Below are 15,070 nucleotides of genomic sequence, written 5' to 3' on the forward strand. Positions count from 1 at the left end.
GGTCACAACAGCATCAGATGAAAAGAAAAGACTTGTCTGTCCGTTGTGCCTTGAACAAGTTTTGTATTAGTTCTCTGCGTGTCCACGGGGATCAACATGAGTCCATGTGGGAGTTAGCGCTTGTTTCTTTCCGCTGAGAACACAGAGAACAGGGAGGATATTTTAAGAGCTGCATTTTGGACTAAACTTGTTCCTGCCAAAGACTTTCAATATTTTCCTGCATTGTGATTGGCTGAGCTTGCCTATTCCTGCAGCAGCCGTCGCTGGTAAATGCTACATCAGCATTTCAAGTTTTTCTTCTTGTTTGTTTTTTCCAAGTTACAAAATCATAACATATGCATCTTGGGAACTGGCAGAAGTCTAAATCCGGTCACATCTTGACTTGTGACCAGATGTAGCAGGTAGACTGTGAGTTTGTTTCTGCTGTCAGCAGCTGGCCTTGTAACACTGTTGCACTGCTCTGGTCTGCATGCAGTTTTTCAATGACTCTGATTGTTTTATTGCATTATGTTTCTGTTCCTGCCCTAACAAACCAGTTGCCGAGGAAAGGTAATTTACTGTAACTGATACCACGGCAGCAATTAGATTTTGCTGCCCTTGTGAAGCTAATTGCATTGATTTATGTGTTCCTTTCTTCGGTTTGCATTCTCCTACGGAATATGTTCCCGCCTTTCGGCATCGTCCGCCTTCATTTTTCCTCCAGGTTTGATATTCCTAGGGTCTGGTCTCACATTTTGTTCCCTTTAAAATCATTACTGGTTGTCATATTCATGGCTTTGTTATTATTCCTCTTGAATGCTGCTGCAGTGTTCCAGTACATCACAGAAAAGGTGCCGCTAAGCTAAATGCACTGCACTCGTGTTGGGACTCAAGAGGGTTTTTTAATAGCTATTTATTGAATGTGCCACTTCTGTGTAATGCAGCCATATAATTGCATTTGTTTTGGGAAGGAGTGTATATCTGCCCTCTCTGTGATGAATACGCCGTTTAATGCAGCCCTCTCACTGTCAACGTAATTAACCCTCCATCTCTTTTGCCTTGCCCACAAGGGGTCACAACGCATATCCCTGCAATGCAAGTTGAATCGCTAATAAAATGATGCAGGCATGCCGCCTAGTGGGTTGACTCGGACACTGCACTTTACAAAAATACTCAGACTGCAGCGTGGGTAGGGCAAAAAAAATCTAAGACTTTGTTCCATAAGGGAATCTACTTTGTCTCAAATCACAACTACAGTACATCATTATCTTGCATTTTTATCAGACGTAAAATTCTAAATCCTTAGTTGTTACGGCTCACTTCTCTGTTCCGCGGCCGCTTAATTACACTCAAATGTATCTGACTTGATGTTGTCAAACAGTAGTTTTTATTCAAGACAGGACATCCAGATGATCACATAATAGATGAACAGGCATTTGTTCAGCACAAATTTATTTTCCAATATATATATTTTTGCTGTGGCTGTGCTACGCCAGAGACCCCACAACTAAGCAAACCTTCAGCCCACCAAATTTACATTTATTGTCTATGTATGCATATCGACACATTATGTACATGTGTATACACTTTGTACACACATAGGTTGCCAGTTAGTCTTTTCTATAAAGTTTGCATCCATTCAAAAATGTTTTAGCTTTGGATGATGCAACAACAACAAAAAAACAAAAAACAAATAAGAAAACAAAACAAAATAGGATTAATAATAATAATAAAAAAAGAGCAAATGAAGGATATAAAGTTTCTTGAAGACACCAACATTAGTCTGCATGTTACCTGTCAACGAAGGTGCAGGCATCTAAAATTGTCAAAAAGTGTTAGGTTCTCATAGCTACTTGCAAAATATTTGTACTCCTCATACTTTTAGTATTTTGTCATTTTATAACCACAAAGTTCATTGCATTTTATTTAGGCTATTTGTGCCACATCCACTCCAAAGTTTCATTTAGCTTGGAAGTGGAAGAAAGATTTGAATTTTCAAAATGTTTGGCGCACGTATCATTCAGCCCCCTTTTCTCTGATGCCTCTAAATACAATCTAGTGCAACCAGTTTTCTGTCGGCATTAATTTCAGTGTAAATACAGTCGTTCTGTGAAGGCCTCAGAGGTTTGTCAGAGAACATTATTGGTCAAACAACATCAGGCAGATCAAGGAGCGGAGCAGACGGGTCACAGATACATTTGTGGAAAAGTTTAAAGCGGAGTTAGGTTATAAAACAATATCCCAAGCTTCAAACATCTCGCAGAACTCTGCCCAATCAATCATCCAAATGAGTTTGACACAACTAAAAAGCCACCAAGAAATGTCCATCCACCTACACTATGATGTTAATCACAGAATCACTCAAGGGATCCATGGTGGCTCTAGTAGACCTGGTCTCTGTGACAGATTGGGAAGGAAAAAGTCAAAAGAAGTTCTGTTTAAAGTTACACAGGGCGCACAGAAACTACGTGGAAGAAAGTGCGTTAATCACATGGACCAAACACTACAGCTAACCACAAAACGTGACAGCTTCATGCAGTGGAAATAGTATCTCCACCAGGCACAAAAAAAGCTAGCCAAAAACATAAATCTAGAACTTTAATGCACTTTTTTAAGTCCAGACCGACTTCGACCCCAATCCAATCTCGAAACTGTGGTAAGGCTTGAAAACTGATTTTGCCAAGATTATATATTGAAGTTTGTGGTCGTAACGTGACAAAAATGCAGAAAATCTCAATACAAGTGCAAGGCCCTGTATTGTCAAGGAGCGCTGCTGCGGAGTAGAAAGGCAGTGTTTCCAGTGGGTCGTTGGTCACATGAAGCAGAGAGAGAAAAAAACCTCTGTCTAAAAAAGTTCAGCCAAACAAACCTGACAAGGCACCAACAATACACAGATGTCTTTTTTTTTCTTCTTCTTAAATACAAACATCAAATTCAATAAGTAGGCCTTGCGAAAAGGCCCAAAAAGAACAAAATAAAAACATTTACATGAGAATATATGAAATGCTGTTGTACAGTTGGAGTGTACATATGGAACGCATAGACTGTAATGTATTCGCCCAGACCTGCTGACCTCCCTTTGGAATGTATGAAGGGATCATTTCACAGGTGGAAAAACGCAGGCAGGACTTGCATCTGGCACTGAAGGCAGCAGAAGATTCTCAGGAGGGCAGCCGAATCTGCCCTACCAGTAGTTTGAGTAAGAAAGAGGAAACAGTTTTGAACAACAAAAGTTGGTGATTGAGGAGCTTTGCAGCATAGCACCAGCGTGGATTTATTCATTTATTTTTGTTAATTCCCACTTCCTTCCCCAGCAAATAGCAGGTATCCAAGCATAGAGGGGCTGCAGCTACAGTTTGGGTATGAAAGATGTGGGCGAGCAGAAGACCGTTTGTGTTGCATCACTGACTCAGACTATCCGTAGTGCCACGTCGTCAGCCAAACAAACAAGGGTCAGAACTGGGAGCAGGCCTTTCGGGCTTTCAGCTCGCACTCCTAAAAATTGCCAGGCTGACATTTTGGTTGAGAGCATCAACCGTCTACACAATTCTCATTCACTAAATTGAGTTTTAAGACAGATCAGATCAGATCAAAGATTCTTGACATTTGAAGAATGAAAGCCTTTTCCATTGATTTTTTTCTTTTTGGAAACAAGTGTGACAATTTGCAGAGTTTTTTTCTTTTAAAAAGTAGTCAGGGGTTAAACTGGGAGTGAGCAAAATAACAAAACAAACTGAAAACCACACAGGGAAATTACAGTATATTTAAGTTTTATTTGGTTCATAAAGCAACAAAAAGCTTTTGTTTAATTATTATTTAGTAATGAGAGCTGAACAGCCTTGCCTTTTTCTCATTAAAAGGTGAACAAAATCCCAATTTAACCCCTGGGTTTACATTCATCTAAACAATGACAGCATATAACAATAAAGACCCAACAAGTGGTGAGATAAACAAAGCTGCAAGGCTTCATGCAGTGCTACCTTATTTAGATTTACATTGATCCTACTGTTGAGGGAACAGAATTACTTACAGTCTAGGACACATTTATTGGTACACCTTGTAAAAATGTTTTAAAAGCTCTAAAATACACCCATCTTTCATTGCAGTAGGATAATCTCCCATATATATATATTTTTTTAAATACAACTCCAATTTTTAATTTGAACCCATTTATTGATTTGCAAGTATAATCCCTGTTAATAAATAATTGGATTTTAGCAACATTTGTTGCTAAAATGAGAATCAATTTAAAGAAAAATATTAATGAATAATGATTATAATAATAAAAAAGACTTTATTCCTCTGTGAATCAGAGTTTCTAGGTTTTTAGGAACATCTGATTAGTGATTTTTTGTTTCTGGGGCATCAAAATGACGTGACACAGAGCCAGTAGTCCTTGGTTAGTGGCTAAAAGCAGCCAAGCCTTGGGTTCTGTATTATACTAAGCATGAATGTGTGAACAAAATGTCATGCCCACTGATAGGTACGGTGGAGGATCTGTGATGGTGTGGGCATGGTTGTCCTCAAAAAGGCCTCAGGAACCTCACAAGAGCACACAAAATCATGAACACTGTGAAATCCCAGGAGGTCTTTAAGTAAAACTCTGCTGGGCTCCAACAGGAGGATCAAAACGAGTCATAAAGCATAAGAAACCCACCCGGTAATATCAACACAGAAATGGTTCCTGAGACAATATCTCAGTCTCCAGAGCCAAATCCTGTAGGAAATCTGTGGGCTGAGTGATGAGAAGATAATTCGGGAAGATCTAGAGCGGTGGCGCTCAAACTTTTAGCCATGTGACAAACTGATTTGTATCTGTGAGTTTATGATAAACTATACTTTAGATATTTTATTGACAACTCTAAAAGAAGTCAGATTTTCTTGTAGAAAAGGAACGTGGAAAACCTAGCACATCTAGCACACTAAAAGTGCCTCACACCTTTGCCTTTCAACAGTGATTTTCTACATTTTGGATCAATTGTTTTCAATTTTCTTGGTCTAGAACATTCTTTTTCAGTCTGTTCTCAGCTGGCCCACTTGAGCCGAGTTTAAATGAGTGGGTTATGAGTAAAACTCGCTACAAGTTTGTGGTCCAATTTATTATGATATTAAAATGAAAGTCAAACAACGTGACTTTACCTGAAAACCTCGACTGGCGGTGTAAAAAAAAAAAAAAAGAAAGAAAAAGTACCCTAACCTGCCAATTAACGTGGCTAACACTTTAAGCCTGTTCAGCAACAGTGTAATGGTGCAAATCACCTAAAACATCTTAAACTTACATCCACTTCTCTCACAACAGAAAACACTAAAGCGGTGACCTTCATGGTACGTCTGCCATGCTCTACGATCTAGTGTCAAACTAAAAGTGACCCGCAACACGATCGGTGACTCTATATGCCTCTTTGCCGTATATTTGCCTTTAGACATAATGCGTTACTTGAACACTGCATTTATAATAATTCACCATTACTGACAGAACGACTTGTGTGACTAGAGATATGAGCACGCATGGCTCTAAGAAAGCACAGACACTTGTTAGTGAGTGTTCATCTGGTGGCGCTTACAAGCCTTAACATGCAGGTGGTGGTGGAAGGGTGACACAGAAAACCAAAGCAATAAATACATTGTATAAAACATAATTTCATATCAATATATTAAAATACTATTCAAAATAATGTCTTAGACAATATTGCAATATGAAATTGACTGATAAATAGTTGGTAGGCCTAAACAGAGAAATATATAACTATGAAGGACATATACTATGTCCTTCATAGTTTTGCTGTTTTGGATTTTTTTTTCCAGAAAATTTCCCAGTTGGGCTGCAGTACAATCCAGAGAGCTAATACATTTTTTTTTTAAACAATAAGAACAACGAACATACAGTACACAGCCTCATAATAAGGATTAACACACTTAGTAGGCTACAATATAAAGGTCAAGACAGAAAAATAGAAAAATATCAATAGAAATCAAAAGTCAAATACAGAGAAAAGTATATAGAGTAAGTGTACTTATGAGTCTTTGTGGTTCTTGGAGCTGGAGCTCGAGTCGGCTCTCGTTGTTGGGATGTTGACTGTGTAGCTGTAAATCAGTCCTGACACACACTTCCACACAAACACAAAAAGCTACATACGTTTGCAAATATGGACTCATGCAATGGCACACGGTTCTGCACAGGTGCAGGTGTGTACTCACCCATACACAGTCAGTCTCACGCAAACATACACACACACACACGCAAGATAAACGCACATATCTCACATGACCGTGCAGCATTTGCAGGTCTGTTTCTTCTCCTTCTCTCCGTCCTCTCCGCCTTCGTTGGCCTTCTCTTTCTCCGCCATGCTGCCGTTGGGCGGGGCCTGCTCCTCCGTGGCCGCGTCCGCCGCCTTCCCCTCACCGTCGTCAATCACCACGAACTCGGCCTTCACGTTGCCGTCCACGCCCTCCATGCCCAGGGCCGTGTGCGTCTCCTTCTCGTCGGTCTTGTAGCCCATGAACACGAGGGTCACAGGGTTGTCCTCGCTGGCTTGGTCGGGGTTGGGGCCCAGCATCGTGACCTCCGTTACCTCTCTCTTAGGGGTCTGGCCGGAGGTCTGCACTACTCCGTTCTCACCTACAGGGAGCGCCAGAGCATTGACGAGAGGACAAATATGGAGAGAAGGTGATCAGGAAAGGGGCAGAGACAATGAGAAAGAGGATATACTGTTTTAATAATCTGTGGAGCTATTATTAGGTTATTAGCTGGCTTTCTCTTCGTGTCAAGTGTTGCAGCTATGTTGCCATGAACACAGAGCTCACCATTTTCTTTGGCCACACCTTTATTAGTCGGCACGCCTGTCTCCAGTTCTTCAATTTCTTGCTCCAGCCTGGCTCAGAAACACACACACACAAAAAAAAATCACAAACTTTTGCTTTTAATACTTTCACTCAACGCCAAACTTTACTTTTTTTTTCCTCTATTAAAATTTTTGTTTGTTTGTTTCAAACAGATACTCACCTGAGGATGACCTGTTCCAGAAGCTTGGTCTTCATCTCGTCCTCCTGCAGACGCCTCTGCGTCTCCTCTTCTGCTGGAGCTCCATCTAGCAACCAGCGCTCCCTCAGTGACTTTGACTGCAAGTGGACACAAAACAGTGAAATGCCATTGTAGGGGTGCGTGCGTGTGTGTGACTGTGTATTTAACAATGACATTAAAAAGAGAATAATGGAGAATCTCTGTCTGCCCTTGATGGCTTGGCGTTCTTGACTAGATTTTTTTTTTTTGTGTGTGTGTCTGGATTACACTGAAAGCACCTCAAAAGATATCTCTAAACAAGGAACAATTTGTATTTTTATGCGACAATGTGGAAAAATGAGCAAAATGTAGGCGATAATTGTCTAATTTTATCGTCTGGACAAACTGACACCTGTAAATAACTTCTAGTGCAACCAGTTGTTTTCAGAAGTCAACAGAATCCACCAGTGCGTATTTTAATCTCAGTATAAATCCAGCTGCTCTGTGAATGCCTCAGGGGTTTGTTAGGGAGCAGTAAGTGAACAAACAGCGACACGAAGACCAAGAATTGTGGCAGACAGGTCAGGGATAAAGATGTGAAGTTCAATGGCTTACAGTGTAAAGCGATATCTCAAGCTTGAACATGTTGTCAGTCATTTTCACAATTAATTTAACATTTTTCTTCCACTTTTTCAATTCTTCTATCCACCCAGTATTTTTCTGAAATAACGGAACTGTACTCCTACTCTTGGACTTGTGTATTGGACTTCAGAATGCACTTCCTCTATTAAACATGCTGCACAAGCAATATTGCTTTATATAAAAAGCCGCTGAAAGCACTTTTAGTCAGACAAGCATACAACTAGAGTTTCAATTCAATTGTATTCTCTACTTCATTGTGTTTAGTCTGTGTGATTGGTGGTTTTGGACCAACTTTTGAGTAATTTATGTCTGTTATTTTCATCATTTTTACGGCATTTTATCTTTGTGCTACTGTAAAAATATTGCATTCTTCTATCAATCAAGAGAGTTATATAAACAAACTCTATTTACTTAGTTACTTCAGTTGTCTGAAAATGGAGAGAACCACACACCTGTTAAGATATTATCCTACATTTATTCAAAGAAGCACCCAAGAGAACCCCATGGTAGCTTTAGATGAGGTGCAGAGGTCCACAGCTCAGGTGGAGGAATCTGTCCACAGGGCAACATACACTCTAAATAAATCTGGCCTGTTTGCAGTTTGCATCGAGTTATCTATGGGACACAGCAAAGACATGGAGGACGGTGCTCTGCTTATATAAGACCATAATGCAAGTCTATGACCTACATGCAAAACAGTAAGTGTGGCAGAAAAGTAACTAACAACAATGTGCTGTTTGTACCCATGTTTATTATTCTTCGCAAACTTACAGATCCCGGAATGGAGGGTTCATAAATCAATTCAGCAATTTTACGCCCCAATCTACCTTGAACCTGTAACCGGAGTGACTTATGAGGGGTGATATGGGATTGGAACGAGAGCCTGTAGTCTGCCTGGATGGTCAGAGCGAGATGGTATCATACTAAAGTGTGTGTCTGATGGGAGATATATGTTAATCAGCATCATCTAATAAAGATAACCTGATGAGGATTGTGCCCAAGAATTTTGCTCGTCTTTAAACGTCTGAATGCGTTTGTGTACAAGATGTTTTTCTTCAGCGGGGATGTGTAAGCGGGTCAGAGTTGATGGGAAGATGAATGGAGCTAAAAACCCTCGAACAAGACCCATAGTGCCACAACTCTAAACATAAAACTACAATGACAAATAGAAATTTTAGATCGGAGCATGTTTACATGTTAGAATGAGCTAGTTAAAGCCCAGCTTTAAATTCAATCGAAATTTGACCAAGGCTTGAAAATGAATGTTTACTTCCCCAGCCATTCACTCTGACTCAGTTTGAATCAGAATCTTTTTTGTCTCCAGAAGAACAAAACTGACTTGCAGCTGTAATTGTAGCCAATTCCATGTTACTTTGTGTTGGTATATTGCAGAAACTCCCAAAAAACACATTGGAGTTTATGAATCTGATATATAATATGTGAAAATGTGATAGAGGCACGATTTACTTTTGCAGGGCACTGTGCTTGTTACAAGCACCTCAATGACTCACACTGGTTCTGTCAGATGAGCCTGTGTGCCTTTTTGTACAGATGGGATTAGTGTCACTTTCACCGAGACACAGCAACAAGCCCCTTAGTTAATCTAAGACCAAATTCTCCTCTGTCCAATTCGCCTGCTGACTGGTGCCACTCAGTGATTCAGTCGAACTCTTGAACTGCAACCAAGCAGTCTTGTCCATTTGAGAAAATGTGGCGCCTGGCCATGTTGGACGGAGGCTGCCAGCATCGAACATGTAATTCTGCTAATAAACTTAGCTGAGCATGGGACTGAAAAAGCAGCTGGGTCAGTGGAATGAAAACAAACCGGCTTTATTCTTACACTTTATTTACGACCAACTCTTGCCCGTGTGCTGTTGGCGCTGCGCTTATTTCTTCCCCCGGTTTCTAACCATGTATTCTTATCCTGACAACACCCTCATGTGGAGAAGCTCATATCAAAGCAAATACTTGACATACTTTGAGGTAAATTTAACAGTGCCTTGCTTACAGCTGTTAGATCACACACATACAAAAAAAAAATAATACTAATAAAAGTGAAAAACAAAGAAGCACTGCTTTGCTAAATGAAAAAGCTTTCTCTTTTGTAAGCTTGGTGGGAATTCTTATACAATGATGCAACGTGAATTTCAACACCAAACTTCCCCCTTTTTTTTTTGTTTTTCTAATTTTTCCCCCTCACTCTTTCCTCTCAGACTTGACCCCGGCCCGTTTCTCTCCCGGAGGCATAAAAAGTCCATGAACCTGGATGAAGTTGGAAATATTTTGGTTCACCTCCTGCTCTTTTCAACCTGTTAAGTTTCTCTATTTCACTTTCTCCACTGTGTAATCCAAGTTCAGACACTCAGCTGCCCCGAAGCTTTACAGCACACAGTCTCACAGTGTAATTCAACACTCCTCATTCCCCGGCCCTGCATGGTCTCCTGGGCACTGAATCCAACCCCCTACTCACTCCACCCTCCAGCTCTCTCCCTCTCTCTCCCGCTGTCTCTCAGTTTTGTTCTCTCGCCACACCCTACTACTCTAACGCCTGACATCACTTAACTGGCTCACTCATGCATACCCAAGCACGCGCGCACACATCCCAGGCTGTGTGAAAAAGTCGTAAAGCCGGAGTGCTGAAGCTACGTCTCGTTCCATTGTTCCTCGCAGTAAAAGCTGCTAACGTAGCAGACAAAGGGCGGAACTGGGACACAGGGTGCACACAGACAGACGCGCGTCAGGCCGGTGCGCACATCCAAATGAAATGAGCAGCTGTAGACAGGAGAGCCTCGCTTCAGGAGTCATTTTATGTCTTTTGCGAATCAAATTCACAAAAACAGTCTGCCGTTTCATTCAATTAAACTGTTTTTGTACTTTTTTTCTTTACTCTTTAGATGTAATTTTTCAGTATGCACCTGAACGTAAACAACATACCGGTGGTGGAGTCGCATTACTGGGTCACATCAACTTTAATGATGTCCCATTCCTAATCCATAGGGTTCAAATTAATGTTGGCCCAGCTTTTGCAATTGCGACAGCTTCAACTCTTCTGGGAAGGGAGTTTACGAAGTTTGAAAGTTTGCTTCGGGGAACTTTTGAGAGCTCTTCCAGATGTACAACGCTGAGGTCAGACACTGATGTTGGACCTGAAGGTCCAGCTTGCAATCTCAGCCATTTGGGGCAGCCTTGTGCAGGTCAGTCAAGTACATCGAAAGCAAACTCGTCCATTCATAAACTTAGGAATGTTGCTTTGTCACAGTCATGTTGGAACCGTAGGGGCCATCCTCAAACTGTTCCCACAGAGTGAAGAGCATGAAATCGACCAAATGTCTTGGAATACTACAACATTAAGAGTTTCTTTCATTGCAATCAAAGGAACTGAGCACAGGTCCTGAACAACAACCCCACACACTGAATCTCTTCTGCACCAAACTTTATACAGTGGAGTCAGAGAAAAGCTATTTTCCGGATAGCTGCCAAACCCTCATATGTTCCTCATATCTTCCAAACAGAGAGGTGTAACTTTTTCTTGCCAGAGAACACAGCTCCACTACTCTGTTACATCACTACATGTGGCATTTTACTTTGGTGACATATTGTTTGGAAGCAGCTGTATGGCCACTGAAACCCATCCCAAAAGCTCTGTACACACTGTTCCGAAAGTTTGGAAGGCTTTAGCTATTGACTTTGCAGAAAGCCGGTGATCTATGTCCACTGTGTGCCTCCGTGTGATTTTATGCAACTGTTGTTCCCAATTACCTCCACCTTGTTGCAATACCTAACGGTTGGCTTCTGGCAAACGACTGACTGAATGTTCGACAACTTTTCTGAGAAAAAATGTGGGGAAATTCGGAAGCTTTCTAGCACAAGCCCATTTCAAAAGAGTCAGCCTGCGGGGATGTCGAGTCTGACATCCCCGCAACCCTGGAATACTAAGGGTCATTATACAATGCATAAATGGACGGATATATGTTTAACTTTTCATAAGGTACCAAAATGATGTGTTAACTGCTCATGTTGTATCTGAATCTTTCACTGTTATTTTCAACATGGGGACAAGTAAAAAACAAAGAATTGTACATTTTAGGGTTATTCATTTCCTGGATAACCAGGAAATGATTAATCTTAGTAAGTTTTAATAAGTGAGATTTAGAAACATATTGCCTTGTACAGCCAGACGTCTTATTAAAACAGGAAATATTTTTCTTAATTCTTTCTTTTCCTTCTTTAATTCTACATGAACAAGCATTAGTTGTAAAACTAGTAAAGACCTCTCATTGCATGAACTTTTATAAAGTTATATTTGTTTAGAACATGACATATTCACAATAACGGCTTCAGCTGGTGAAAATCAAGATATATTTTGCCAAAAAACGAATGCTAATTTTTGCCTGACTTAACATCAGCATTAATTTAATGTCTTTTGGTCATCTTACAATTTCCCCTTCACTGCAAAAAATGAGTCCTGGTATGTATGGGGCTGAAGTGATTCAATCATGGAGGTGATACACTAACTTGTGGTTTGTTGAATGGGGTAATTTTTTACTTTTCCAAATTAATGCTGCCTGTGCAAAAAAAAAAAAAAAAGACGCATAGTGAAGAAAGAGTCTTCCCATGCTACTCCACAGTGTGATTACACTTCCCTCTTATCCCCCTTATGTCTGTTTGTGTCAGTGTGTGCGCGAGAGTCTGCATGTGAGACGAAAACGGGGGTGGGGTGGGTGAAAGAACAGTTTCCTGTTGCTGGGAGTGGGACAAAAATCTATTTCCTTTGCCAAAGCTCACTGCATTGTCTGGAGGTTCTGTGTTTTCTTTAGTTTTTTTTTTTTTTCTCGTTATGAGGCATACACACAGAAACAAGCACACGCATGTGCAGCTACACCCTCACAATGGTTTACTCTGAAAATAGAAAAAGTGGGAGCGCGCAGGGGTAACGGCGCAGGTCATGATTACCTTTTACAAACACCAAGCGCCCGCACAGGCGCGCACAAACTGCGACCTTTTGCTCCCATCTTTGAGCTGCTGAACTGTCCCAGGACGAAATAAGCTTTGATAGCGCTGACACATACACTGACAATAGCCTCGGTTCAGATATAATAAGTGTGTGTGTGTGTGTGTGTGTGTGCGTGCATGAACAGCATGTGGAGGAGCTGATGGCGTTATCTGCGGTCCATTCTGAACATTCCGTGACAGCGGCGGTGAGGGAGTATCTTGCTCTGTTGGGCTGCAACACTGGAGAGTTTAATGTTGTTGTGTGGGTGTATAGCAGCTTTGACTCCAAAAAAAAAAAAAGAAGAGAAAAACAGAGGCCTGCCCAGTGATCCTGCTTCAAGTTCTGCCCAGGGAGAGGCGTGAGGGGGTGCAGATGACACAGATTTGGATTTCATCAGTGGAGAGCTCGAGTACATTTCAAAACAGCGTTAAAACCGTGCCTTCAGTCAGAATGTGCAGTGCCTGCCTTTGGTCGGCCCAGTGTTTTGCTTTTGCATTTTATCGCAGTGCTTCTCCAGATGTTTTAATGTTATTTTATGTGAAAGACAGAAAACGTGTGATGCTTGTGTTCAGCAGGGACAGTGACAGAGACGGCGCCCCCCAGGGTCGTGTTATCGCCCCACACCTCTTCTCTCTCTATTACAAAGTAACTAGTCGGGGCCGGAGAATATAAATTCACGCCACACTCTTCAGATTTTAATTGGTGAGAAAAAAAAATTTCAATGTATTGTCTTCACTTCAAAATTATGCACAACATATTTTTAGTTTGTCACATTAAACCTCACTGAAACTACAGTAAAGTTACAAAATCTGAAAAGTACAAGGGACATGAGTATTTCTCCAAGGCATTGTATTAATCAATTTTCCTTTTGTTTCAACATTTTTAAAAGCAAATTGAATTTTGGGGGGCTGCCTGGTGAAGTCAGACATTTTTTTTGTAACTATGATACATAGCTATTTAGCTAAGTTCCTTGGGTATCTTTTTTTAATAAAAATTTTACCACATTTACATAAAGGAGGTAAAGAACCAATAATGTAAGCAGGTGAAGTTTTCTGTGCAGTGAGGATAGAAGACGATTTCACCAACCGAGGAGCATTTGTCTCGCCAAAGGATTGTCCTCACAGAGGCATAAATGCAAAAACATAGAGACAAGTGGAAGAAAACGTATTACTACCTTGAGATGCTGGAGTTGCCGTCGGTCGTCATCAAGCTGCCTCCTCTTGTTTTCAATCTCTGTCTGCTTCTTCCTCTTCTCCTGCCGCCACACAGACACAAGATCTCTCACAAACCGGGCCACAGAGGTTTGAACCAACTAAAAATGAGTGCAACATTATTGAACTGACTTGTTTTTACCGACAATTGCTTTTAACGACTGTTGGCACGAGGAGCACTGGCCCGCAGTTAAACAGGACTCTGAACAGAATTCATCTTGCGAGATTTAAAAGTTACATTCATTCATGTAAATGAATTTAAAAGAAACTTTTTAAGTATGAAAAAGTTGTCAGAGTTAACTTCACAAAGATATCCCCGGTGCGAGAGTTCAATTAGTCTTCGGGGCCCCTGCCGGCTTGGAGCTAACTTATTATGCCTTATGCCGGCTTTGGATGGCAGTCTGCAAAGTGCTCGTGTTAAGTTTTGCGGCGCATCTCCAAAAGGTTGACAGGAGTTTGGTTTTCAGGAGGCAGCTGGATTCTCTCCAGGTTCGAGTCATGAGGGAATCCAAACCGGCTGGCTTCGAGGTATGTGTGTGAGTGTGGTTTCTTTCCAGCTTTTCCCTGGTAGAAATCTGTGAATTCTTTTCATTTTGAGAAATAAATAAATAAATGTTAAGAATAAAAAAAAGAAAAATCAAATGAGTCATAGCCAACAGTGCAAGGTGTAAATCCCTGCCTACAAACAAATGAGTTCATCCAGCAAAAATCCAGTTGACCCTCAGAAACAATAGAAAAACGATTGTTGTATGACACTATGCCAATTTGGACTATTTATGTAACAAGTTCTGATATGACTGGAAAGATGTTGATGAACTGCACCGAGTGGAAAAGATCAGTGTGACATATTTTGACTATTTTATAAAATACAAAAACACACAGCCAGATGCATAATCACATTTTTGCAAAAATAGTTGAAACAAGTGAGCTTTTTATAATGTCACCCAAGGGAAGGATTTGGATTTCTTGCACGCAACTCCACATGTAGCTAACAGATGATTAGAGAGTCTGGAAAATTCTAGAAATCCTTGAATTCATTTATAATTCCTAGAATTTGCTGGGTGGAAAATATGCACTTTCTTTTCTCCAGCCAGACTCCTAAAAAAATGGACTTATCAGCTTGCATTTCTAGAAGTTTGCATGATACAAAGCAGCGCACAAATCATTCAGCCAGCCAAGAATTCCTCTAAAAACCCCTGGCATTTTATAAACGCCAGTGGTTTAAAAAACCCCTTGCACTAGAGG

General features: G+C 40.8%; 1 protein-coding gene across 1 annotated transcript in view; it reads right to left on the reverse strand.

Moving 5' to 3' along the window:
- Window positions 1-1,347: 1,347 nt before the first annotated feature.
- palm1b (paralemmin 1b) overlaps window positions 1,348-15,070 on the reverse strand; it is a gene marked incomplete at its 5' end in the record, with an annotated part of 28,562 nt that continues 14,839 nt past the window's right edge. The window contains 4 exons of the mRNA XM_055038432.1: window positions 1,348-6,598; window positions 6,784-6,851; window positions 6,983-7,098; window positions 13,789-13,869. Of these exons, the coding sequence (XP_054894407.1) occupies window positions 6,240-6,598; window positions 6,784-6,851; window positions 6,983-7,098; window positions 13,789-13,869 (624 nt within the window). The remainder of the gene's footprint in view (window positions 6,599-6,783; window positions 6,852-6,982; window positions 7,099-13,788; window positions 13,870-15,070) is intronic.

Source organism: Poeciliopsis prolifica, unplaced genomic scaffold, assembly GCF_027474105.1.
Source record: "Poeciliopsis prolifica strain line A6 unplaced genomic scaffold, Auburn_PproV2 SCAFFOLD013, whole genome shotgun sequence".
Classification (NCBI taxonomy): domain Eukaryota; kingdom Metazoa; phylum Chordata; class Actinopteri; order Cyprinodontiformes; family Poeciliidae; genus Poeciliopsis; species Poeciliopsis prolifica.